This window comes from Lucilia sericata, unplaced genomic scaffold, assembly GCF_015586225.1.
Source record: "Lucilia sericata isolate MDLA Ls3-8-SP2 unplaced genomic scaffold, ASM1558622v1 Contig000100F_arrow, whole genome shotgun sequence".
Taxonomy (NCBI): Eukaryota; Metazoa; Arthropoda; class Insecta; order Diptera; family Calliphoridae; genus Lucilia; species Lucilia sericata.
In genome coordinates this window covers 231075-258848 of record NW_023994132.1, presented here as the reverse complement: position 1 = coordinate 258848, position 27774 = coordinate 231075, and the positions used below count along the sequence as shown (strand labels likewise).

General features: G+C 26.2%; 1 protein-coding gene across 10 annotated transcripts in view; it reads left to right on the top strand.

The window, feature by feature from the left end:
* Positions 1–25383, top strand: part of LOC119599992 (GTPase-activating protein skywalker) — an 84295-nt gene extending 58912 nt beyond the window's left edge. The window contains exons 1-11 of one of the 10 annotated variants that reach the window (XM_037949986.1): positions 2278–3142; positions 9592–9794; positions 9866–10070; positions 18826–18950; positions 19034–19362; positions 19434–19605; positions 20831–20863; positions 22743–22799; positions 23382–23540; positions 24336–24556; positions 24625–25383. In XM_037949986.1, coding sequence (XP_037805914.1) covers positions 2977–3142; positions 9592–9794; positions 9866–10070; positions 18826–18950; positions 19034–19362; positions 19434–19605; positions 20831–20863; positions 22743–22799; positions 23382–23540; positions 24336–24556; positions 24625–24766 — 1812 coding nt within the window. In that variant the 5' untranslated portion in view covers positions 2278–2976 and the 3' untranslated portion in view covers positions 24767–25383. Of the gene's footprint in view, positions 1–2277; positions 3143–9591; positions 9795–9865; positions 10071–18825; positions 18951–19033; positions 19363–19433; positions 19606–20830; positions 20864–21552; positions 21640–22742; positions 22800–23381; positions 23541–24335; positions 24557–24624 lie in introns of those variants that run through there. The other 9 variants (XM_037949984.1, XM_037949976.1, XM_037949978.1 and 6 more) reach the window with 9 other exon arrangements.
* The last annotated feature ends 2391 nt before the right edge of the window (positions 25384–27774 follow it).

Below are 27774 nucleotides of genomic sequence, written 5' to 3'. Positions count from 1 at the left end.
CTAGTTCAGTTCTAGTTCAGTTCTCGTGCAGTTCGGCTGTAAGCGCCACGCCACTTCATATCTTAAATATGTTTCAATAGGTGGAATATCTAGCAACGTTTCTGGAGTTTTCTTGGTTGAAGTAACACATATGACACCACTTATACCCCAGCAGCATGTACGCTGAAGTAGTTTGATATTAAACTTTTTGTCCAAAGCAGTCCACTAGTAAGAGTTGTATAGTGTCTGAACAGTCTACAAACCCTTTGATTGCTGTAATTTTCCAGCCCTTTGTTCTTGTAAAAGCTTCAGGACATAGAGTGTTTGCTTGTGGGCTGTAAATTGGCTACAAATTAACACAAAACACCGTGTTAAGAAAATAATCAGAATAAATTGGAAAACTTTATTCTAAATCTTATTATATTTTCAGGAAATTAGTGAGGAAATACCAAACGAAATTTATATATTTCTTCTAACAATTCAATATTTAAACATAAGTTCTTAGGAATTCCAGTGATTCTATAAAATAGGAATTCTTCACACATTTTAATTAAAATTCATTTAAATAAATGGCTACACTCTCACATATTTCTTCATAATGTCTTTTTAAATATTAGGATTTTCCAAAAAACATTATTTGTTTTTCTAAGAAAACTTATGAGTACATATAAACGTTTTCATAAAAAACATCACACAGGAAAAGTTGAAAAAAATTATCTCTAAATTTATACACAAATGATAAAATTTCCCCAAAAAATGGCAGCGTTTCAATTTAAATACACAAAATCGTCAGATGCAAAACAATAAATTTAGATTTAGATACATTTTTACGTATGTATCAGAAGAATGAACGAACACTTGTTGGCCAACGGACAAAAATGCTCAATTTATTTCGTTTGTAAAATTTTATTTTTAAAACGAAAAATAAAATATCGTCATACAAAATTTTGTTTACGTTTTTTTTATCTATTGTTGATGATGGTTCAGTTTTTGCAAAATTCTAAAAAATTGAACATATTTTTTTGAAAAATAAGATTTTTTTTTTTAATTTTGTAAATTTATATACTTAAATTAAGCGAACACTAAGAAAACAACAGCAACAATAACGAAATTTTTTGAATCATTTAAATAAATTAAAGTCTTAATGATAAATATAAACAATTTTTTTTAATGTTAAACACAATGAAAATAAAAGAAAATTTTATTTATTTTTAACAACAAATTCAAAAATATACTAGCATCAGTTTTTTTTTTTGGCAAACAAATATTAAAAATATCACCTTTAATTTAAATTTTTATGGCAGTATTTTTAATTTTCTTGTCATTTTTGTTTTCAAAATGTCCATAATAAGACGCATTTAACATTTAAGGGGTTAATTATTATTTTATTATAAATATTTAAGAATTCAAAGAAAACAAAATAAAGTTTAATATTTCTTCTTGAGCGGCGAAAAAAATCTTGATTTTTTATTCTTGGCAAAAAATTGACAATGCTCTCACATTTTTTCATGTTTTTAACAAGTTTTTATCACTTTATTGTTGTTGTTGTTTTTGGCTTGTAGCTGTTGTCTTAATTAACCCAATAAACTATAAACAAATTATGTATGAAAAAACTGAACAAATATTTTAATAAACGCGATCTGTAAAACGATCAGCTGTCATTGTCTGATAAGTCTGCCTCTGCCTGCTCTAATGAGTTGTCTGAGGTGTAAAGTGTCTGTATAGTTGGTGTGAAATAAATATTATCTTTTATTTTCTCTCCCTCTCTCTTTCAGTCTTTTCTTATCGCTATCACTGTGTTTTTTTTTCTTTGCTTTTTTATTTACTTCTCTGTTTGTTGATTAAAAATTCTGTTGAAAAAAAATCACGTGCGACTCTCTGATATGCTCTATTGAACATTTTTAACAGTGATGTCAATTTGTTGTGAAATAAAAACAGTTCTTTAAGTTTTGTGTTTAATTTAAAGTTTTTCAAAATTTGCAATATTTTTAGAAATTGTAATGCATTTTTTTCTAGTGCAAGGCGTATGAATAATAATTTTCAAGGCTAATTTAATATATATCACTCATACGTCTGGTGTGAATCATTAATAGATTTTCCTATAAAAAACGCTTCTTTTTGAGAAACACTAAAGTCAACATTACTAATTTTCTTTATATGTGCGCTATTATTGCTGCTGTACTCTTTTGCAATTTAAATACTTTTCTCTCTCTTGTTCTGGTTTTGATTGACAAATGAGAGCAACAAATGAAAAGCTTTCTATTTTTCATTGAATTTTCAACAAATGCCGGTCACTTTTATCATCAGTCATTTATTTGTGCTCGTTAACCGATCGAGTTGAAAACAAGGTCCCTCCTAGAAAAAAAAGAAAATAATTTCTATGCAGAAAAAAATAAAAAATAATTAAGTGTAAAAAGAAAATTACTAAAATACTCGTATAAAAAAGGGACATAAGCTACAAGAACAGAAAAACAATACCAAGTGAAATTTAAACAAAATACTAAAAACAAAAACGAAATAAAATTCTTCTATATAATTTTTTTTTTCAAAATATTTTCAAATAAACAAACAGCTAAAATGTGCAAATTTAAATAATTTAAAAACAACCAAATGTCAAACAACGTGATATTAAATAAAAAAAATTATAAATTATTATGTAAATAATTAAGAAAAAGTCAAAGGAATTTCAAATCACCTTAAATAACCTTAATTAATAAAATAAAAAAATAAATAAAACATCAACTTTAACTACAAACGTCTAAGTAAATAAAATTTCTACATAAAAAAATAGCTTTCAACAAATTCTCTCAGTTTGGCTGTGTTATATTTTTTTCGCTTCTTTTTTTCTTCTTCAAAGCATAAAATCTCATTTTAAAGGCTGTGTTTAAATAATAATAAAAAAAATTGAATTAATTTTCAACAAAATAAGAAAAGAAGAATAAATTGTGATTTATTTTTGTGTGTTGTTGTTGTTGTTGGTTGTGAGCGTATTGAAAAATGGTTGGCAAAATATTGGCCATTAAAGAATTCGAACAATTTAGCAGTCGCCGCAGCAGTGTTTACGTTGATCCAGAATGTGATAAATTCTTTGAATTGCCACTTTTTATAGCGGCCAGCTCAAATGATATAACAACAAAATGTCAATGTTGGCAATTTAGTCCAGGTAAATTAAAAAATCCTTGGAATTTGTTTGTAATAAGTTAGATTAAGGGCCCGAATAGTCCAGTTTAAATTGTGAATAACTAATATGACCTGTGATCTTTGTCCATTAGTATTTTAATTTTGTTTGTTTATATTAACATTAGATTTAAATATAATTCTTAAATTGTTTTAAGTTTCCTTTTAAATTTATTCACGCTATTATATGCATTTCGTCAACTTGAAATGTTTGAACGTTTGCACATAATTATAATAAAACTGATTTAATACGTGTACTGCCCTAAATAAAGTTTATTGACGTATTTACTCTTCCTGTAATTACGCGCAAAATAACCGCAATACTTAAATAAAAAATTCAAAAATGAACCTAGAAACTACAATCAAAGTTCACGCCTACTAATAGATATAAATTGCAAATCGTTACAATAGTTGAGATTTAACAGTTTGTAACGCAAAGAAATGTTGGTTGTAGATCCACAAAAGGATATATTGTGGTTTCTTATTAGAAACAGTTCAGTAACGCAAAGAAATGTGGTTGTAGATTAACGAAAGTATATATTGTGGATTCTTATTAGAAACTAAGAGGATTTAGCAGTGTTCGTCTGTCTGTCCCTCTGTTGAAAACATGATAGCGTCCCAACTGGATGAAACTTTCTCAAATATCAGTCTAGTCTATAGTCTAGTTTATAGTCTAGTCTATAGTCTAGTCTATAGTCTAGTCTATAGTCTAGTCTATAGTCTAGTCCATAGTCTAGTCTATAGTCTAGTCTATAGTCAAGTCTATAGTCAAGTCTATAGTCTAGTCTATAGTCTAGTCTATAGTCTAGTCTATAGTCTAGTCTATAGTCTAGTCTATAGTCTAGTCTATAGTCTAGTCTATAGTCTAGTCTATAGTCTAGTCTATAGTCTAGTCTATAGTCTAGTCTATAGTCTAGTCTATAGTCTAGTCTATAGGTCTAGTCTATAGTCTTAGTCTATAGTCTAGTCTATAGTCTAGTCTATAGTCTAGTCTATAGTCTAAGTCTATAGTCTAGTCTATAGTCTAGTCTATAGTCTAGTCTATAGTCTAGGTCTATAGTCTAGTCTAGTATCGTCTATAGTCTAGTCTAGAGTCTAGTCTATAGTCTAGTCTATAGTCTAGTCTATCGTCTAGTCTATAGTCTAGTCTATAGTCTAGTCTATAGTCTAGTCTATAGTCTAGTCTATAGTCTAGTCGATCGTCTAGTCTATCGTCTAGTCTATCGTCCTAGTCTATAGTCTAGTCTATAGTCTAGTCTATAGTCCTAGTCTATAGTCTATGTCTAGTCTATAGTCTAGTCTATAGTCTAGTCTATAGTCTAGTCTATAGTCTAGTCTATAGTCTAGTCTATAGTCTAGTCTATAGTCTAGTCCTATAGTCTAGTCTATAGTCTAGTCTATAGTCCTAGTCTATAGTCTAGTCTATAGTCTAGTCTATAGTCTAGTCTATAGTCTAGTCTATAGTCTAGTCTATAGTCTAGTCTATAGTCTAGTCTATAGTCTAGTCTATAGTCTAGTCTATAGTCTAGTCTATAGTCTAGTCTATAGTCTAGTCTATAGTCTAGTCTATAGTCTAGTCTATATTCTAGTCTATAGTCTAGTCTATAGTCTAGTCTATATTCTAGTCTATAGTCTAGTCTAGTCTAGTCTAGTCTATAGTCTACAGTCTAGTCTATAGTCTACAGTCTAGTCTAGTCTAGTCTATAGTCTACAGTCTAGTCTATAGTCTAGTCTGTAGTCTAGTCTATAGTCTAGTCTATAGTATAGTCTATAGTATAATCTATAGTCGAGTCTATGGTCTAGTCTATAGTATTATAGTCTAGTCTGTTATTGCTATATTGTTAATCAAAAAAAAATATTGTTAATCAAAAAAATATATGTATTATATAATTATCTATATGTATGCAGTAAAACCAATTGCATTTCTAACGTATTCTATTAAACGTAATTTATTCATTTTAATTTGGTTAAACAATATTTTTTCGCTTTAGAAACGGATATATGATGAATCCATAACAGTTTATTAATTTCAAATTACACCTTTGTAATTTAATCATTGTTAAATAATACTTTACAGTTATTCAATCGCAGGTAATCACAGGTAATTTCAGCAGATCTGTCAAGTCTGCTTTTACAAAACAATATTTCTTCAATGTTATTTATATTTCAATACGATTTGATAAACAAACGTAAGCGAAACAAAAAAAAAACTTTTCCATTACAATATTCAATAATTGTTTATTTTAAATACAAAAAATAAACAACCACCCACAAATACTTGTCTGTCCGTCCGTTTGTCTGTGTATTTTTGTAATCTTCTTACATCAATTTGTTTTCTATTACAATAATTTCAAATTCATATTTACATTACAATTTTTGTGTCTCTGTCATTTTGCGGTTATAAATTACAGCTCATTTTTTTCTATTACTATCAATTTTATTTGTATTTTTTGCTGTTTTTAATACTTATTCCCTACTTATTACTTACTACGTTATAACGTATTGTATAACAATTTTGATGTTTAATTTTCTTACTACTTGTTCTAAAAAGTAGTCATTTGAAAATTCACCTTTACGAAAATTATTACCTCATAAAACCATAAAAAAAGTTTATACAATAAATAAGTCAAATATTAGATATTGCTAGTGATGATAGTATTGGAGTGTGTCCGACGTCTGGGGTGGAGCAGCGGCACAAAATTGTGCAATTAGAAAAGTAATTTGCATACAAATATGTCTTGCAAAATTATTATTGTTATTATTACAATGTAAAATTGATTTATTTTGTTTATATGCAAATTTAAATAGATGATTCTAGTGGGAAAGTCATGGTTTTTTGTCATTTTTAAATCCATAATGATTTTGGTTTGAATTGAATGTGTTTGTGAAGTTTGTGAAAGGGGAAATAAAAATTATAAGTTGTTGACACTTAAAAAGAGTTTAGTTAAACCCGTCCTCATCCACTTCGTATAAAGTGTTGTGCATTCTTCTCTCTAAAAATTATTTTCTATTGATATTCTGTGTTAAAATAAATTAATAATCTTATTAAACTTTAAAAAAGCTTCGTTTAACTATAATTAAACTAAACTTAACTTTTGAGGGCTTGAAAGCTTTCGTAAGATCATTTTTAGTATTAAAACAGTTTAAGTAAACTTTTAACTGTATGTTAATAAGACTTAGATTTTGAAAGCCTTGTAACATCTAAATAAACTGGAAAAGTAATAATAAAGCTATAACGAACTGAGTTTAACCTAAATTTTAATAAGTTTTGTTTAACTATATTCAAATTAAACGTATCTTTTCAGAACTTTTGAAGAGTCTTAATAGAGATGATATATTCTACCCAATAAAGATCAATGATCGTATTAAAGCTTAGTTTAACTTAACTATTAAGTGCGTTTAAATAAAACTTATCAAAGCTCTAGAATATAAGTTATAATGAACTTAGTTTAAATAAACTTTTTAAAAGCTTTAACATTGTTTAAATTAAACTTAGCTTTTGAAAACATTCGATTAGAACGTAGTTTATCTAAACTTTTAACTGCAATTAAATTAAATTTATATTTGAAACTTTAAACTGATAATTAAAAGATATCATTTTATTATATTCCACCAAATTAAGATCAATTATCAGGTCGTTTTTATCAAGGAAAATAATTAAACTAGTTTTCAAATAGTGAGAAATCCAGTCATAACAATTTCTCACATTGATTATAACACTTTCTGTAGCAATTTATAATCTACATATGTTCAACTTAATTATTTATCGACAAATTTGTATTCGCTATTTGATTTTCAAATATACAAGTACATACAGTAAAAAACTAATATTTATTTTATAATTTTTATAAAAAATAAAAATAACAGCAGAAAATTCAACAACATGATCATCAATTTACCTAAAAAATTATCAAATGCCCAACTTCAAACAAATATTGAAAACCTGACTAAATATCAAATGCAAAAAATAAAATATCAAACTCAAAAAATATTAAACATTTAAACAAACTCTATATATAATAATATCTACATAATAATTTTATATGACGGCAAAAATGAATAAATATACCTTCAATTCTTATTTATAAGATTGATTATAACGATTATGTCTAATTAGTTTATTGACGTTTGATCGATTTGTATTTGGTTGTTGTTGTTGGTTTATTTGTTTTTCCTCTGTGAACGAAAAAATTATAACAAAATTTATGATATAAACAAAAAATTAAAAAAAAGATAAGAAAGCTTCTTCTACTTGTATTTTACGTATACGTAATACATATGTTTTACTTATAATCAAATCTGATAAGATTTTAAGGTCTTTCGTTATTTTTGGGGCTTGGACTTGTTGCTTATAATTATACTACTTTTTTCTTTTTTAGATAAAGTTAATGTAATTTTAAGACCTAAATAGAAGTTTTTTTTCTTGAAACACTTCACATATCACAAGATTGTGACTAAATTGGTATGTTTGGGGGGAAGTTTTTGCTATGTGGGGTTATTTACTCATAATAAAGATATCGGAATAATTTTTTTATCAAAGTACATATTTACCCTATTTTTATTATACACCTTAGGTGTTTTTAGATATCTAAGCTTACGCACTATAATTTTATTACCTATTAGTGTTAAAGAAGGGAGGGGATGGGCGTGGTTTTGATTTATATTTATTAAGGGTGTGACAGTTATAGGATTTTTGAAAAGCTCTAGTTAATTTAGTTATTTTATATAAAGTGCAACGGTGGTTCTATATCATACAATTTCGGGTGAAAAATAAATGTTTCAAACTTTCCTATTTTTGCAATTTTAAATAGTAATCTTTCGATTTTATCAAATTTTTGAATAGTCCACTTTTATATTTTTAATTGATTTTATCACTGCGTTTTTATACATCGAAATATAGCTAATAGACCCTTAAATTACATATAGTCTAGATCTTTGTTATATTTTAAAACGATCTAGACATATCCGTCCGTATATTTGTTAAAGGTAGAATAGAATATAGGATAGTTTAAACGGTTGATTATGTAGCAATTGTAAAAAAATATTGCATGGCAAACATCGCTCCATATTTGACCTTCATATAAGGACTTTAATATCTATAGCTGGCTCAACAATATTTGAGTCTAGACTATGACTAGTCAATTCACTTGTCCATGGGCTAGGCTATGGAATAATTTGTTGATTAGTCTATTGGCGAGTATATAATAGATAATAGCCTGGACTTGAGACTAGTATATAGACTAGTCTATTGACTAGACAATAACCTAGACTATAGACTAGTTTATTGGCTAGTCTATGAAATAATCGGTGGTCTAGTCTATAAACTAGTCTGTTGACTAGTTTATGGGCTAGTCTATTGACTAGTACGTGGACTAGTCGATTGACTAATCTGTGGATCTATATGGCTATGGCCTATTAAGGGAGGGCAAAAATGTATAATATAGAAAACTTAATAGACTTACTGCCTTATTCATAAACATTTATCAAAGGTTTAAAGAACAAATTTTGTATGAAAATTTCATTTATAAACCTTTGATAAAAGTTTATGAATAAGACCCTTAATATGAGTATCATGGAGGTATTTTTCAATGTCGAAAGCCACTGAATTACACACGCCTGATCTTTAGCTTTAAGACATTGCATTTTTAACCCAATGTTTCCCGATCAATCACTCTAGCCAATTTTGGCCTTGTGAAGGTATTTTTATTATAAAAATCTGATATAAATAAAAAGTTGTATTAAAAATTGACCCTATATTCATAAATATTTAATAATGTTGATGATTTATTGATGGTTTATTGTATTGAAAATGTGCTTAATATACCAAAATAACCGATTAATGTCTTTATGAATAGGGGGGTAAATGTTTCACTAACTGTCCTCCAAAAAATAAATATGTTTATTTTAAACACAATCTAACAGTTAAACAAAAAATATGGCTAAAAAAGTCATGTCTTTAAATAAAATTCAATAGAATAAAAACAAAACACTCTTTTTTTTCTCAATAACCAGAATAAAAATCTAGAACACGCACTTATACTTGAGTCCACTAATTACAACAAAAACAACAAAATACTATCTAAAAAAGTAGGGACTGATAACACCTGCACTCACCACTCAATATTTTACCATTTAAGGCAACAAACACCAAATCAAGCTTATCAATTTGAATTGTTATTTTTGTTGTTTAATATGATTGTATAGTTTTCAAGTGTTTTGATTTTATTTTTGTTAAGAAATATTTTAATTTAGTAAAAAAAAAATACTTAATAATTTATTTAATAATTTATGATTTGTTTTTATTAGACTTTGAGAGAGAAAGTCTAAAAACTACAATTAAAAGATTAAATTTGTACCTGACCTATGCTTATTATTATTATTTTATTTTGTTATACTAATTTGTTTTCTTTTTTACTTCTCTCTATCTCTTTCTAGGCAAAGAACCCGCTTTGCGTTCTTTCACCGAAATCAAACAACTTTTAGATCAAGGCAAAAAGCGTGATGTCAAAACTATTTTACGTGAAAATTCCTGGCCCATTAATTCACCCATACGTTCACAGCTGTGGCCCACATTATGTGGTCAACACAATACAAAACCACCCATGGTTGAGGGTTTCTATTGGGAAATGGTTCATCAGGTGAGTTATGATTGCTGTTTAAAAGTTAATTAAGTGTTATAATATTGATTTGTTGCTTTCTTTTGTGACAGGTTTTTGGCACTACAGAATTGTCGGAGAAACCCATTATGTTACCTGCATTTGTTGATGCTACTCATTGTTTGCCCTACCATTTGACACGTACCGGTCGTGCTGTGGCCGATCGTATTGTTAATGTTTTGGGCTATGATTGTCCCGATATCACTTACAGTCCAGTATTGTATCCGATTACATCGATTTTATTGCATTTTATGTCTGGTAAGTAATTTAAAAATTGTATGTTTTATATATAAAGTAAGACAAATCAGTTCAAACATGTTCAAAATTCAAGTCAATTAATAAAATGGGTTTTGAAGGGGTATTTGGGAAACAATGTCAATGTAAATTTAATATTTAAAATACAAATTTGCTAAAAAGAACACATAGAACTCCTTTTAGTTCATGAAATTGCCAATTCCAAATTGAAATGTAATGATCTTTAGACTGATCACTTCTTCCTTCAGAATTTGTAGTTTTCGTTACAATATATGTATATCATTAATTTTAATGTTACAAAATCGATAAAAATAAATATTATTTCTTAACTAAAGTAGTTATTGATCAATTGTTCAATATCCGGTTAATAAACTGAAACAATTGAACATACATTACAAATATTATCATTTCTTCTGATTATTTACTTTGTCTACTTGTGCGCAAAACTAGAATGTTCTAAATAAATAAACAAATAAAATATTAATTGCAATAATTATTATACATTTCATTTATTTATTTATCTATCTATCTATTAAACATGTGATAAACCGTAATATTACTTTTTATATTAAAATAATATTTATAAATTTAAAAATAACTTTATTCTAAATATAAACGAGTACAAATAATCATCTTAATTACTTTATTCTTTAGTTTTTTTTTTCTTTCTCTCATTTCATTTAATTATTTTATTTACTCTAGTTTAAAAATAAAACAACAAAAATATTTTGTGTGATAAATATTAAGCAAATTACTTGTTGTTTTAATTTTTTTACACTTATTCACATTTGTTTTATTTGTTTATAACACACAATTAAAATCAAATAATGGAAAAATTACGGTAGAGAAAAAAATAATAAGAAATAGCAGTCTATTTCGATTTTGTTGATTAAATAATTATAAACAGCCATGTTTTCTAATGCTAATTTTTGTTTAATGAAAACGTTTTTGTTTTTTTTAAATGACAACAAAACACATATTGTGTTTAAATTTTAATTCACTTTAAATAAATTAATAACAAAATTAAAACATTTATTTTAAATATATGTACGTCATTTCATTAGCATTGCTTTTGGAAAGTTTATTATATGTTTGTGGTTATATTAGGCTGGTCCCTAAGTTTAAGATAAGACTAGACTATAAAGTAGACTATAGACTACATTGTAGAGTAGACTATAGACTACACTATAGACGAGACTAGACTATAGACTACCCTATAGACTAGACTATAGACTAGACTATAGACTAGACTATAGACTAGACTATAGACTAGACTATAGACTAGACTATAGACTAGACTATAGACTAGACTATAGACTAGACTATAGACTAGACTATAGACTAGACTATAGACTAGACTATAGACTAGACTATAGACTAGACTATAGACTAGACTATAGACTAGACTATAGACTAGACTATAGACTAGACTATAGACTAGACTATAGACTAGACTATAGACTAGACTATAGACTAGACTATAGACTAGACTATAGACTAGACTATAGATAGACTATAGACTAGACTATAGACTAGACTATAGACTAGACTATAGACTAGACTATAGACTAGACTATAGACTAGACTATAGACTAGACTATAGACTAGACTATAGACTAGACTATAGACTAGACTATAGACTAGACTATAGACTAGACTATAGACTAGACTATAGACTAGACTATAGACTAGACTATAGACTAGACTATAGACTAGACTATAGACTAGACTATAGACTAGACTATAGACTAGACTATAGACTAGATATGACTAGACTATAGACTAGACTATAGACTAGACTATAGACTAGACTATAGACTAGACTATAGACTAGACTATAGACTAGACTATAGACTAGACTATAGACTAGACTATAGACTAGACTATAGACTAGACTATAGACTAGACTATAGACTAGACTATAGACTAGACTATAGACTAGACTATAGACTAGACTATAGACTAGACTATAGACTAGACTATAGACTAGACTATAGACTAGACTATAGACTAGACTATAGACTAGACTATAGACTAGACTATAGACTAGACTATAGACTAGACTATAGACTAGACTATAGACTAGACTATAGACTAGACTATAGACTAGACTATAGACTAGACTAGACTAGACTAGACTAGACTATAGACTAGACTATAGACTAGACTATAGACTAGACTATAGACTAGACTATAGACTAGACTATAGACTAGACTATAGACTAGACTATAGACTAGACTATAGACTAGACTATAGACTAGACTATAGACTAGACTATAGACTAGACTATAGACTAGACTATAGACTAGACCATAGACTAGACTAGACTATAGACTAGACTATAGACTAAACTATAGACTAGACTAGACTAGACTATAGACTAGATTATAGACTAAGCTATGGACCAGACTATAGACTCGTTTGCATACTCTGGATTTCGCAAAAGTGTCCAGATTGGGCAATCGTTAATCTGTAATACCAAAGCTAATTTGCTGTTATTTATATAGCAATGCTAATACTTATAGTAGTTTCTCATAAATTAGAAATTTCATACTAAACGAAACAAAAGAATTTTTTTTTAACTTTTTTATGTTCCACTTTTTTTTGTTCAGTAAACATTTTAGTCACACTTTGGTGGCTGAGACACGTGAGTGTACAAATTAAATTTATGTTTTAAATACATAAACTTTTTATATAGTTTTTCTCCTCACTCTAACATTCAGTCAGTTCGTCTGTCATACATTAAAATCTACGTCAAGCGTATTATAGGTTTTTTATTTTATTATTTTTTTAAATTAAGCAATATTTTTCTTTTTTTGTTAATTTGTTGTGTTTAAAAATTTACAATGTAGTTATAAAAAGAAAACAAAATTGTTTATTTTCTTAAATTAAATTTAGATTTTTTTGTTTGTTTACTTTAGATTTAATACAACTTATGTATTTCTACTTATTATACCCGCATATTTGGCAATATATGATGTTGTTTGTTGTGTTAATGCTTAAATTTTTAAATAATATTTATTTAAAATATTTTATGTTAATATTTTGTTGTGTGAAAATTTCAAAAATAATAATAATAATATAAATAAGTTACTGGGTAATTAATATAAAGGTGAAATATACATATATTTGTATAAATTTTTATCTAATGCTAATAATTTGTTCAAAAATAAATTTAAAGCAATTACGTTAGCAAAGCATCTATAAAATTTATATATTTATTAGTTGCGTTTATTTTTTTGTTATTTTTCTTAACAATGAAAATCAAGTGACTGACTGCCTTCTGCCTTTTGTGTGACTGAATATCATTCACTCAATTGACCTCTGGTAGTCATCATTTCATGCCATCAATAATAAATATTTTATTATCTGCTTATCTCTCTAGAGTGTTGCAAAAAAAAAAAAAAATAAAAAATCAACAAAATAAATTTTATATATTTTTTATACTCACATTCACTCACTACTCATACTATATAAGACCTCTTCATCTTTGTTGTTACTTTTTTGCATCAACAATTTTTCATTTCTCATTTATTATCGTGACACTGTTTAGCAGAGAGTCAGTCAATTTATTTGTTGGCTGTCAGACGTCGGGCAGTGGGACTCGTGAGTTGTGTCATGTATTTAAAGCGTTATAGATATTTTATTTGTCGTTTGGTTAGATTTATTTTTTAAGATATATAAGACGAATATTTGAAATTATTGACACTATGGACAGCTTATAGAGATACCCTATTAATGATAAAGTTTTCATATTTTGTTTTGAAATACATGTCATATTTAGTTGGTTATTCAATATCTTACAACAGTCTTAAACTTTAGATAGAAAGATAGATAGATAGATAGATAGATAGATAGATAGATAGATAGATAGATAGATAGATAGATAAATAGATAGATAGATAGATAGATAGATAGATAGATAGATAGATAGATAGATAGATAGATAGATAGATAGATAGATAGATAGATAGATAGATAGATAGATAGATAGATAGATAGATAGATAGATAGATAAATAGATAGATAGATAGATAGATAGATAGATAGATAGATAGATAGATAGATAGATAGATAGATAGATAGATAGATAGATAGATAGATAGATAGATAGATAATAGATAAATAAATAGATAGATAGATAGATAGATAGATAGATAGATAGATAGATAGATAGATAGATAGATAGATAGATAGATAGATAGATAGATAGATAGATAGATAGATAGATAGATAGATAGATAGATAGATAGATAGATAGATAGATAGATAGATAGATAGATAGATAGATAGTACACAACCTAAAAGTTATAAAGGTATTAATGAAAACAAAATCTAAAAGCCTTTGATTTTTTAAACAAAATTTTGATTTGTTGTTATGTCAACAAAAGTATTTTTTAAATTGCTTCTTAATCTTTCATATTTAGTATTAGGAAATCACAAATCAAAAGTCGTAAATTTAAATTTTATTACACTGCTTAACTATACTTTAAATTCTTCAATAACATGCGATATGAATGCAAGTGTTTTATAAATTTATTTATATTAAATGTAATTACCCCTCATGATATATATGGTCGTATACATATTAATGGTTATAAACTTAATTACTAATTAATAAATGATAAGAAATACTTTGTTTTTCTTGTATTTTTGTAGTTATTAAAGTTTTTTATTTACAAAAAGATTATTTTAACAAATATTGAAGTTTTTAGCGGGAAACAAATGCTCAACTGAAGAAATATTTTAAATATAGTCTGTCAATACAGAAATTATCACCTTATGACCATCTGAAATAATCTGTATATCTTGTTATAAATAACTATTATATTGGAACTCCGAAGCAGAGACTCTATCAGTAGGTTGAACTTTATCGTCCTTCTAAACAACTGTAAATTTGTTATGTTAGAATTTTGAGGAATTATTTCCATAAAGACAAGTAGAGTCCAGAACTTTTCTAAAGTTCAAATGTTAATGATTAAATTGAGTTCAAATATCAACGAGTTAATATTAAAAGCTTGCAAGTTTTTTATAATAAAAAATCCGTACACTTATTTCTTCCCCATCATTATCTGTACCGGATTAATTGCAAAAAAAAAAAAAACGCTTGTACCCACCCTCTCTCTTTATACATGTTTGTAAATCAAATATGTAAATATAATTTCACATATAATTTTTCTAACTTTTCCAAAACATTTCTATTAATTTGCATCTTTGTACACATTCGGTATTTGATTTTATTGTTATCAGTAGTTTCATTTATTTATTATTTATACATTTAATTATGTGTCCAGTAATTTAACCATTGTACTGTATGGTACACAATTGTAATCTAATTATTACCAACTAAAACTAGTTGGATTGAGTTAAAATTCCATCCAATCTGTTTTGAATCCCGGGTTTTTTTGCTGCTGCATACAAATCTGACACAAATACAATATAAATGCGCGATTATTTTCATATAATATGGTAATTAGTTGATTTTCTATGTAAAAATATTGTTTAAATTACAATGTATAATTAAAAATATATAAGTATAAGAGTATTATTGTATTTAAACACTTTCTCTATATGTTTGTAATAAGGAAATCTTATGCGATTAAAACAAGTAGTTGCGTTAAATAGGCTTAAACGCACTATTATCAAGTCTTTCGTACTTGGCTGGTCCGTTTTTGATTTAAGTATTTTGTACTTGATTAAAGTTAAACCGTAATTAACGCACTAATAAAACCGATCTGAATTGATTCAAATAGGGACTAATTGTTTCGGTGTGTATTGCACATTATAACTAGTTCAATGATGCGCCCTTTAATTAGTTGTAAAGACATTCGATTATAAACATTACAGGGGTCAAGGTGAACCAAACCCAACTTTTAAAATCGATGTCTTCCGATTTGGACCAAGGTTAGTACTATTGGATAGTAGGCCAGACGCAAATTTTCAGCTGTATCGGTCAAGAACTGCCAGACTTAGAGGGCGTCAAATTTGGACATTTTGCTCATACAGGGTTTTATTCAAATTAGTGTAACTTTTCATCTATTGGTCCTAGCAAAAATTGCCCAAAGAAATGCACATAGCTAATTCTTCATAGTTTCCAAATTTGTTTTTAATTTTTTTAAAATTTTTATTACTAACCTTGATGCAAATTTCAGCAAAATCGATTTTTTGACTTGGGTCGCTTGACATAAAATTCTCCATATACATATATCTCTGTTGTCTGGCAGATGTCGTAGTTGAGAAATATGTAATCTGAAGTATTGCGAGTACTCTTGCATGAAGACCTTGTTCTGCCCTGGTATCAGAACTAAACCAGACATTGGAGACATTTAGTTGATCTAGAACAGTTGAATGCATTTAAGTCTGTCGAATTACCAACAAATTTTTAACCCAGAGGCCATGCTTTAGGTTAAGATTTTTCGAACAAGGAATAAATAAATAAAGGTTAAACCTTAACCTTGTTAAGGTCAATAAATAGGATTTTCATATAATATAATAAACGTTATAAATAAAGGTGTCATAGTGCTGTCAAGATGTCTCAAATATGACCCAAATCGTTTTTTTCATTCAAAATTTAGGAGACGTTGTATCAAAAACCTTATGAAACTGTAAGTTCTGGGGTCAGATTCGGATTCAATGCAACTCAATACTTTAGAAAAACTTTTTCGACTTTTTTCAAATTTGGCTGTGTGATCCTTTAATGAATAAAACATTAATAAATATTTATAAAATTGTGTCTCTTTGGACGAACTGTAAAACCGGTCCTTAGTGCTTTGAATTTTTTTTAATTAAAATTCATTTTACTTAAGAAAATCAAATTTACGCATTAAACATTGTTAGCTTATCATATCTTCAAGGTGACAAATATGATCGATCTACTCTATAAATATTTATTTCTGATAAATATTTTAAAAAGTTTTTAAAAATATCAAAAAACCCCGTTACTGCTGAATTGATAGCATAAATTGAAAATACATGATCAATCTTTTCCTGTTCATATAAAATTTACCTATTGGGTCTTTAGACTAGAACCAAGGTATTTTATGCGATGCATTCAATAAAACAAAAAAACATTAATAAATTAAAACTACCAGCGCCAACAACCGTATAAGGTCTTAGTTCATTTTGTTGTTGTTGTTGTTCCTTTTGGTTTCTTATCAATAATTTTTACGGGTGTTTGTACTACATTTAAATCACTTCTATTACTGATAACATTTATTATTAATACGTTTAATTGTCATTATGTAAATACTATATACAATTTGAAAAATGTATGTTTGTTTGTTTGTTTGTTTATTAGTTAATTGCAATTTAAATATTTATATTTTTTATACTATAAACAAACAAACATTATGAGTAAATATTTACATCTGTTGTATAAAATTGATTAAATTTTTAATTATTCATTTTAAAAACAATAATAATAAAAAATCCACAAACACATACACAACTAAGATTTAGTAAGATTATTATATATTATTGTTATTATTATTGTTCTTGTTGTTATTGTAAAATTACCTCCAGACGAGTTTAATTGTATTTGTAATGTTGTTACAATTATCTTTGTCACACTTTATGAAATTAGATTAGAAATTCAAATAAAAATAATAATGGTCACAAAGTCAGAGATAGAGAGACATTTCAATAAGGAAATATTAAATGCAGATTTATTTACAATAAATCTTCCTTGAACTGACAAGAAAGAAATTTCAGATTTAATAAAGAAATTTACATGAATTGACAGTTTAAGGTTTTACTAGTATGAGTAAATATTTATTAGTAGTTGTGTTTTGTTGCTATCAATGAGTGTTAACGCTTAATGTTAGCAACAAAACGAACATTACCTGACTTGGCATCACTCCACAGAAGAAATCTGCTAAATCTTGAAATTATTTACATTTTCTTAAAAAAGGTTTTTTTATTTGATATTTTTTTTGATTTAAATTTTATTTTAAAATATTTTTTTATTGTTTGACATAAACACATTAATATTTGTATTTTCATTTTTGAATTGGTAGCACTTTTATCGACGTTAAAATTAACTTGTATAATTTTACACGTTAACTCCTAACGTTTATAAATTTTAAATTTATATGAAATTGCCTTTGAACGTTAGCAACAAAACACAACTAATATTAAATATTGTTTCCATAAACAATATATTTCGTAATAATTTCAAAAAAGTATAATTCCAAATATTAAAATGGAAAATTCTAATGGCCATAAAACCACAAGTTTATTAAAATTGCTAAATTTTATGGTAAATACTAACTCTGCTTAGAATTTTAATTACCTGCTCATTAGCAGGTTAAAGCATCTAAAGAAAAATAAAATTGTTTTTCTATACATATTTTTTTAAATTTCAAATAAAAACATTTACCATTTTTTGCCTTATCTTACACAATTGTTTATCATTTAAAAACAAATTTGAAAAAAAAAGAATATTTTGTTTTCTTTTTTTTTTTTGTATTAAAAATCAAAATAATGTGTTTTGGCTTAAAGCCAAAATAATAAAGCAAAACCCCAAAAAGAAAAAAACTCATACTAGTCAAATATTTAGCGCGTGAATGTAATAAATCTCTTCAAAAAATACACATTTTTTGGTTGACTTGTTTTGAGAAATTTTTGAGGTCAATTTGTAGGAATCTTTTAATTTGTTTATAAATAAAAAACAAGACAAAAATAATAGATACACTAACATTTATAACCATAAACAGTCATAAATAGCCCTTTTATTAATTTTTCTTTTTCATTTTACAGAGGAGGAAGCTTATCATTGTTTGGCCGCTTTAGTGGGTAGCAAGGATAAAGTGTTCATAAATCAAACTAAACTATTGCATGAAGTGACATGGAAAACCGTTATGCAAATAGCCAAAAAACATACAGTAAGTTGTTATACTGCTTAGGCCAACATTTGTTTTGGATAAGATAATTTATTGTTTTTCTTTTTGTTGCATTTTTTTTTTAGAAAAATGCCGTTTCATATTTTCAACGAATTTGTCCCGGCGTTAAATTGGAACGTGTTTTTATGGATTGGTGCTGGTGGATTTTAGCTGGTCTACCCTTCCAGCATTTAGTACGCATTATGGATTGTTTCTTCCATGAAGGCATTAAAGTTTTATATCGTGTTGCTTTAGTCATTTTAAATCTCTTCCACAAGGAGTGTCAATCAAACAACGAATGGAGTCCGGATAATATTAAGAATGACATTGGCAGTGCTTTAATAAAGTTTTGCAAAAAAATCCCAGTATCGCCGGCCAAATTATTACATGCCGCTTTTAGTATTAGGGGACTAAGGTATTTTGTCTGCATTTAACTTTAATTATTCATTATAATTATTAATTTGTACTTTTTTTTATCTTCCTTAGTTCCACATATATTTCTAGAATATTTTTAAAGACTGAAATGCTATTAAAAAGCCGTTCCGTTTTGAATAGCGGTAATAAACAATTAGTTAAATCGCGTTCCAGCGATAATCTACCAACAAGTCAATCACAAGTCAATATACAAATGATGTCACACACATTAACCATTAGAGAGGTGAGTTTTATTTTCAGAATTATCTTTTTGGGTTACATAATGTTTTCAGGTTAAGTCTTCTAGTTGGAAATAGGTTTATTGTTTAGGGTTTAGGTTCTTTTTCCTTCTAAAACCAACAGCTCAATGTTAAAGATTTGGAAAAGAAATTAATATATAAAGTATATATTCTGGATCTTTATAGATAGCGGAGCTATATCTGTATGTTGGATGTAATCAATTTTCTTAAGACCCCAGATATCTTATGGATTCAAATCTTCAATAATTCTATCAGACATGCTTTCGAGAAGTTTTCTATTTAAAATCAGCAAAATCGGTCCATAAATAACGTAGATATGGGAAAAATTCCGAAATAACCCATAAAAATATTATTATACTAAAAACAACAACAACATACAGCTTCATTGTAGTTAAATTTTGTTTTTGTTGATGGAATCAATTAATGAATGAAATTCTGATTTTTGTTTGAAAAAATTTCTCGAAAGCATGTCTAATACAGGAGATATGTGGGGCATTCAGAAAATTGTTTTTAACAAACACACTAAGAGATATACAACGTTAAACCGATCTATATGGATTCATGGGTCGAAGAAAAGTGAAGTGTTTATAAGTCTACTTTTAAAATATTGTGCTGTTGATTTTCTTAGTAGAAATTTTATGTCCAATTTTAAGGTTTTACGAAATTTTTAAATTTTATAAAAAAAAACAATCTCGATTATAGGTTAAATTTTTTTCCTCTTTAAACCATTTAAATCATTATTAAAACATTTCCTTACATTTAAGCTTAAATTTATTATAAGTAGCTTTAGCTTAGTAGTTTTTATTAGTTTCTAATTTTCTTTATTTTTCAAAAAATTTCTTTATAATTTAAGTAACTAACAAACACAATAAATTATTTTAATAATAAAAAAAACAATAATTAAAGAAATATTTTAAGTTTGTTGTAGTTTGTAAATAAAACTATTTGTTTATTTTGTAATTTTGATACAATTTAAATTTATTAGTTTTATAATAACTTATTGCGCTCACCAAAATTTAACTTTTTTTACTTTTTTCTTCTTTTTCTTTTTTTAAATCACTTGAATTATCATATATTTTAACTTCATAACGTTACGTATCGTATCGAATCAAATTCAATAAACTTTCTTTGTCGTAACCATTTGTAATGATTGAATCTGTTTATATACAAATCAAAAATAAAAAAATGAAACAACAAATTTTGATATAGAAGGCACACCACACCGAAACTTGTCGGAACTTGGTAATGAAAAATAAAATGGCTTGTTGTTTTTAAACTCCTTTTCTTATGTTAATTTTACTTTTTTTTACACTTGTTTTTTCTTTATTTTTGTTGAAGTTGTATGTTTTACTAACAAAATTGTATTGATACAAATTGCTTATTTATGTGATTTTCTTTTTCTATTTGTATGTGAATTCCTCTCTAAGCCAACATTTTCATTTGCTGTGTAAAACCATGTTTTATTTTATGTTTTTAAACAATTTTATTTCTTTTAAATCAAACTGAAAACATTCGAGATTGTTTATAATTTTTTTTATACAAAATAAAAAATAATAATATATTTTATAATATTTTTATGATACAATTAAATTTAATATAAAAAATTTCTTTTACAATTTTTGTTCTCTTTTTTAAAAATATTTTTAACGCTGCCTTTTATCCAACTCAACATTGAAATAAACGCTAAAATATTTACTTAATAAAAAAATGCCAAATACTTCTGTAAACGCTAAACTTGCCTTGGGTGTCAAATATCTACAACAACTTCTTGCTTGGGCGTTTAATAAAATTATTTCATTTCTTTTAATTTTCTAAAACTTTTTTAAAATATTTCTTATATTTCTTTTTCTTTGCAAATTGGTTTTCTTCTTAACAACATTTTCTACCTTTTTGTTTTATTTGAAACAATTTTGTTTTTGTTAAAAATAAAGGGTGAAAAATCCCCTGGCCATAGAGCCATAGCCATGGGTGTTTATCCCATACACAATTTAAAGTCTACCGTTTGTCAAAATGAGGATGTAAGTGTGAATTTTTGGTGTTGTTGTAATTGTCTGAATATATCTTGATGTAATTTTTTTTGTGAATTTATTATTTTTTTCCACAATTTGATTATTAGAATTTCTTAAGGAAATTTTTATTTTACTTTTTCGTTTACATAAAGTAAATGTAAAAATATGTTTCAGTTCTTTTTTTAGTTTTATGCAGCACATAAAAACACTTTAAAGAAACATTTACACAATACATTTAAATTTGAATTTAAATACTTGGCCTTCAGTTTGACAGTTTACAATAATTAAATACAATAAACACTTCCAAAGAATTTGTATTTTAGAAATTGTTTTAAACAAATCAATCTCAACGAATTTTGCAAAATGTTTGTTAAACGGAATATTTTTAGTTTTTTAAATAAAGAAAAAGTTTTTAGAAAAAAGTATTTTTAAAGTTAAAAAATCTTCAAATCTAACCCCCCTATTCATAAAGATAGTAATCGTTTATTATTGGTTTTTAAGCATATTTTAAATACAATTTGTATAATTAACCATCAATAATTCTATTAAGAGTTTATAAATACGGGGGTAAAGGTAAAGCAAAACTATATCTTAATTATAACTTCCTAGAAAAATATTTCAATTTAAACAAAACTTTTTCTAAGTCTTTTTACTAAAATTTAAACTTCGACTAGAAATTTTTGTTAAAAAAGGTGGAAATAGTGACAAGTTTATATAGACATTAGGCTGGCCCCAAAACAAAAGTTGCTGATGTTTCTAAAATAAAAGTTTAATTAATTCTAAGCGTAGTTTCTACAAATGTTTGCCCTTGTGTCCTTACTCGATGAGCTCTATCAAAGGATAAGAAGGTATTTTTTTAAAGGTTTTTGTAAAATTTTAGGAAACCAACCTACTATTCGATTAAAATATTCTATCCTTTTAGTGGGAAACATCAGCAACTTTTGTTTTGAGGCCACTCTTAGATAAATATTTTTCTAAGTTTTCGTCTAATTGTTTTTAATTCGTTATTATCCCCCTTAATGTTGCCCCTTTTAACAAATAGAATTGAACGTTTCTTTTTTGCTATCAAATCAAATAAGAATTATCAAATTATTGGTTTTTATTTTCTTTAGAATTTGAATACAATGGATGTTAAAAAATTAATAAAAACCATAAAAGAGAGATTTAATGTAAGCGGATTTTATTAAAACAAATTGTGTTTTTTTTTCAAATTTTTTTTAATAGGAGTTCAAAAGTTTGTAGAATCTCCTGTTTTCCTTCTTTCTTAATATCCCACCTAAATTAAACAAAATCAAAAAAATAACAATCATTACACTTAAAAACCCAAAAATACACTTGACATACCCCCTCATACTTTAAAAAAAAAGAAACAATTACACTCAGAAGCAGCTGGAATTTACAAATGTCAATCTGCTACAATTACAACCTGCTGACATTTGTTAAAAAAAAGTTTAAAAGCTTCCAGCTGTTTATTTAACAACAAAAGTTTTTAACTAAAGCAACTTTTTGTCCAAAAAAGTTGTTGAATTAATTACTTAACTTTTTTCGTTCCTTTAAATTCTTAATTTTTCTTAATTTTATATTAATATGTTGTAGTTTTTTATTATTAATCATTTTTAATAGCATGTTTTTTTAATTGTTGTTATTTCTTTTATACTTTTTTGAGTTGTGAGTTAATTTTTATTTTAAAACTTTAATATTTGCAAATATTTGTATTTTAATTATATTTTTTTTATTTTTCTATAATTTAGCTTTTCACATTGTGGTCTTGGCTTCCAGTTAGAATAACAATGTATCAGCCTGTACTGCTATATACCACCGAGGAACACGGCTGCTCTTTAACCACATTTTATGTTCGAGTGGAACAACATGAACCCACTTTAATGATGATTAAAACATGTAATAATGAGGTGAGTTTATCTTATCTTGCGACACTGTATATTTGTTGAAAATTATTTTCTGAAGACCCGCGATTTTTTTGAAATACAAATCTTCGATCATACTACGAGAAATGCTTTCAAGAATGTTTCTATATAAAACTAGTAAAATCGGTACATAAATATCAGAGTTAAAATAAAAAATCGTAAAACATAGAATATAGACTAGACTATCGACTTGACTAGACTATAATCTAGACTATAAACTAGACTATAGACTAGACTATAGACTAGATTATAGAATAGACTATAGACTAGACTATAGACTAGAGTATAGACTAGAGTATAGACTAGACTATAGACTAGACTATACACTAGACTATAGACTAGAATATAGACTATAGACTAGACTATAGACTAGACTATACACTAGACTATAGACTAGACTATAGACTAGACTATAGACTAGACTATAGATTGGACTATAGACTAGACTATAGACTAGGCTATAGACTAGACTATGGACTAGACTATAGACTAGACTATAGACTAGACTATAGACTAGACTATAGACTAGACTATAGACTAGACTATAGACTAGACTATAGACTAGACTATAGACTAGACTATAGACTAGACTATAGACTAGACTATAGACTAGACTATAGACTAGACTATAGACTAGACTATAGACTAGACTATAGACTAGACTAGACTAGACTATAGACTAGACTAGACTATAGACTAGACACTATAATGAAGGGGGGTATAGGAATATAACACTCTTTCTTGTTATCATTATAGTTCAATAATCTTTTCCTTTTCTAGGTATTTGGAGCCTACTGTTCGTCCCGTTGGTTTGAGCGCAACATAAAAGATGACAAAGGCCAAAGACAAGCCTACTTTGGTACAGGAGAAACTTTCCTATTCTCTCTATATCCGGAACGAGCTAAATATCCCTGGGTGGGTATTGACAATGACAAAGATTTGGGACATTCATCTGAGCTATTTATGGCAGCCGATTCAAAAATGATAACCATAGGAGGAGGGTAAGTTTTAAACAAACAAAAAATAATAGGTTTTAAAACAATTTTTAATTATAATATTTTTCTTACAGAGAGGGTCAAGCCATTTGGATGGATGAGAATATACGCTTTGGCAAAACCGACAGCTGTAAAACCTTTAATAATCCACCTCTCTGTCCTTCGGGTGATTTTGAAATACGAGTTTTAGAAGTCTATGGTTTTGTGGGAGTTTAAATCGTTTATATTATTTTCCAAAGGACTTAAACGTTGAAATAAACGTTTGTTTTGTGTTAAAAATTACAAGGCTTTTTAGTAGAGCTTATTATGAGTCATTGTGAAAAGCCTTTCCTCTCTATCTCCCCGCCGATTAAATATGAAACAATATGTCTTCTGTTACTTTATAATTTTCATCTGTTAAAAAAACAGATTTGTATGTAAAAGGAATTTGCTTTGTTTGTAAAGGATTCCTTACTTACTACCTGCTATTCTGGAATAACTTGGTATTTCTTTTCAACAACATTAGCCATTAAATTATTGTTTGTTTTCTTTTAAAACAAAGAAAAAAAATGTTAAGAATTTTTTAAACCAAATTTTAGAAATTAATAAAAAAATAATAATAAATATGTTAAAAGATAAAATAAAGCTAGAAGCTTGTTCTTATCACAACTAGTGAGAAAAATTTACATATTAATAATATTAATAATAACATCTACATAAATAAAAGTAATCAAATAATTAAATAGTAATTCATTAAAACATACACATATTTACATAGCAAACACATCTATAATTTTATGTGAAATTAAAAAAAAAAAAAAAAAAATGAAATAAACGAAATGTAGTTAAATAAATTAAATCATAATACTCTATTAAAAGTTTTGAAAATGTACAAAATTTATTTAAGGCAAAAGGAAACTTTAAAATTAAAGGAATAACAAAAGAATTTTAGTATTTCAAGTTTAAAAGAAATAATGAAAAGATGTTTATTGAAATTAAATGTAAACATTTTCTATAAATAATTCTTAAATTCTACTTTGTTGTCTACTTAAATATGAAATTTATTTAAGATTAAATTATTTTGTAAACTTTTGCCATTACATTTTCATAAAATTGCTATAATTTGCGCAAATCTTTTTATCAAATCATCAAGCCTTTCAAATTACCACAAACATTGTGTTAGTTTCCCAAAAAAAAAAAAAAACATGTAAAAGCATTATTAAATTACAAAAGAAAAAGTTGTTTGAAAATTTATACATATAATTATGTTTTATTTTTATTATTATTTTAGTTTTTGTTTTGTTATAAACTTTATATATATTTCTTGTTAATTATTAATATCTACCATTTTTTGTTTGTTTATATATTTAGTTATTATTATTTTTTGTAATCAAAAAAACCTATGGACTGATTTCATTAATTTTAAAAAATTTATTTAAAAGTAAAAAAAAACAAAATGCGTTGTAAAAAAATTCATGAGTATAAAAAAGAATAATCCAAATAACACGATAATTTATAACTTTGTATATATATATTTACTTTTTTTGTTATTATTATTATATATGTATATTATTATTATTATTTAAAACTACATTAAATAATTTTTTTTATATTTGTTTATTAACAAATTTCTAATGTTATAATCAAACGAAAAGAAAATAAAAATACATAAATGAATTCATTTAAATAACTATTATATTATTATTATATACAACAGAAAAAGAAAAATAACAAGAAAAAAGAATGAAAAAAAAACATTTGGCTCAATTATTTAGAGCTTTTCATTATTAAGTTTTATATATAAAACAATATAAATAATAAATATATAATTTTAAATAAATTTAAAACAGTTTTATTTAAACAGTCTTCTTTTTGTTTTAAAACTAAGAGACTGTGAAGAATAAGAACTGGACTTTGTTTAAAACAAAAACTGTATTTCTTTATTAATTTTGTCTTACGGAATGTTTTGTTTATTGAAAAAACTCAATTTATTTGTCATGAATGTTTATATAAACTTTTCAAAATCTTTAAACAAATCGTATGTAACTGTTAATTGTTGTAATGGAAAATAGTAAGATTTTCAAAGTATAAAATGAAAAAAAAGGAAAATACATAAAACATTTACTTTATTAGATTTAAATTAAATATGAAATATTATTAAATTAATATTAAAAATATATAAATGTGTTAAATTTAATAATTATAATGAGACAACTAGATGAAAAATATATGCATATATTTATGATGACATCTATAAAATAAACATTAACAAGTTTACAAGTTTTTATTTACTTATTTTGTTATTATTCAAACAGGCAGAAAGGATTTTAAGTCAAAAATATATAAGATTTCTGAATTGTCTAGGGTACAAAATATATTTTTTTCAATTTTAAGGAATAGCTTTCTATCTTTAAAGAATTAAAATATCTGTCAAAGCTGAATATTTTTGAAAATTAAAGTTTTAAGACGTATGTATATGGGGTAAGTTTTTTTAACTTTAGTTTTCTTCTATATTTGTTAACTAATTTTTTTGAAATCAATATGACTTATAAATAAACCTGACCCATAAGATTTGAAGATCTCACTAAAATGCAATATTATATTTCCCAGTGTTTAACTGGCAATTTAGTTTCAAAACTTTAAAAGTTTATAAACAAGATCCTTTTTAAAAGTCTAATATACTTTTGACTTAATTATTTTTCGAAATTATAATCGATTTTTACAAAATAACACTCATACTTACATACCAACAACAACTTCTAAAACTATAATTAATCTATAATAAAATATACAATAAACATATTTATAAATAAATTATTAACTTTATTACTTAAAGGAAAAAAATGCCATATTTATTATCCATTTACAACGAACATAAAATATTGAAAATTAAACAAAAATTCATAGTCTTTAAAATTAATACAAATTAAAGAGAACATAGACAATAGGGAAGCGTTCTAAAATTGTATTAGTTCCACAATCCAGAATGGTTATAACTTGTACTCGTTCTAGTTTGGTGTGGCGAGCAATAATAATATTTCGAAGTTCTTACCTATGAACTTTTTTCCGCGGAATTGTTACACACATAGGAGAAAATCGGGAAATATTTGAATCCGTTGTTATCGGAACACAAGCGAAAAGAAGGTTCGTTTTAAAAATTTCGACATACCCGAGGTTTCCCACTTTACATACCCCTAGCAGCGCACCTGGTGGCACCATTAGAATCAAATTCAAAACTTATATAC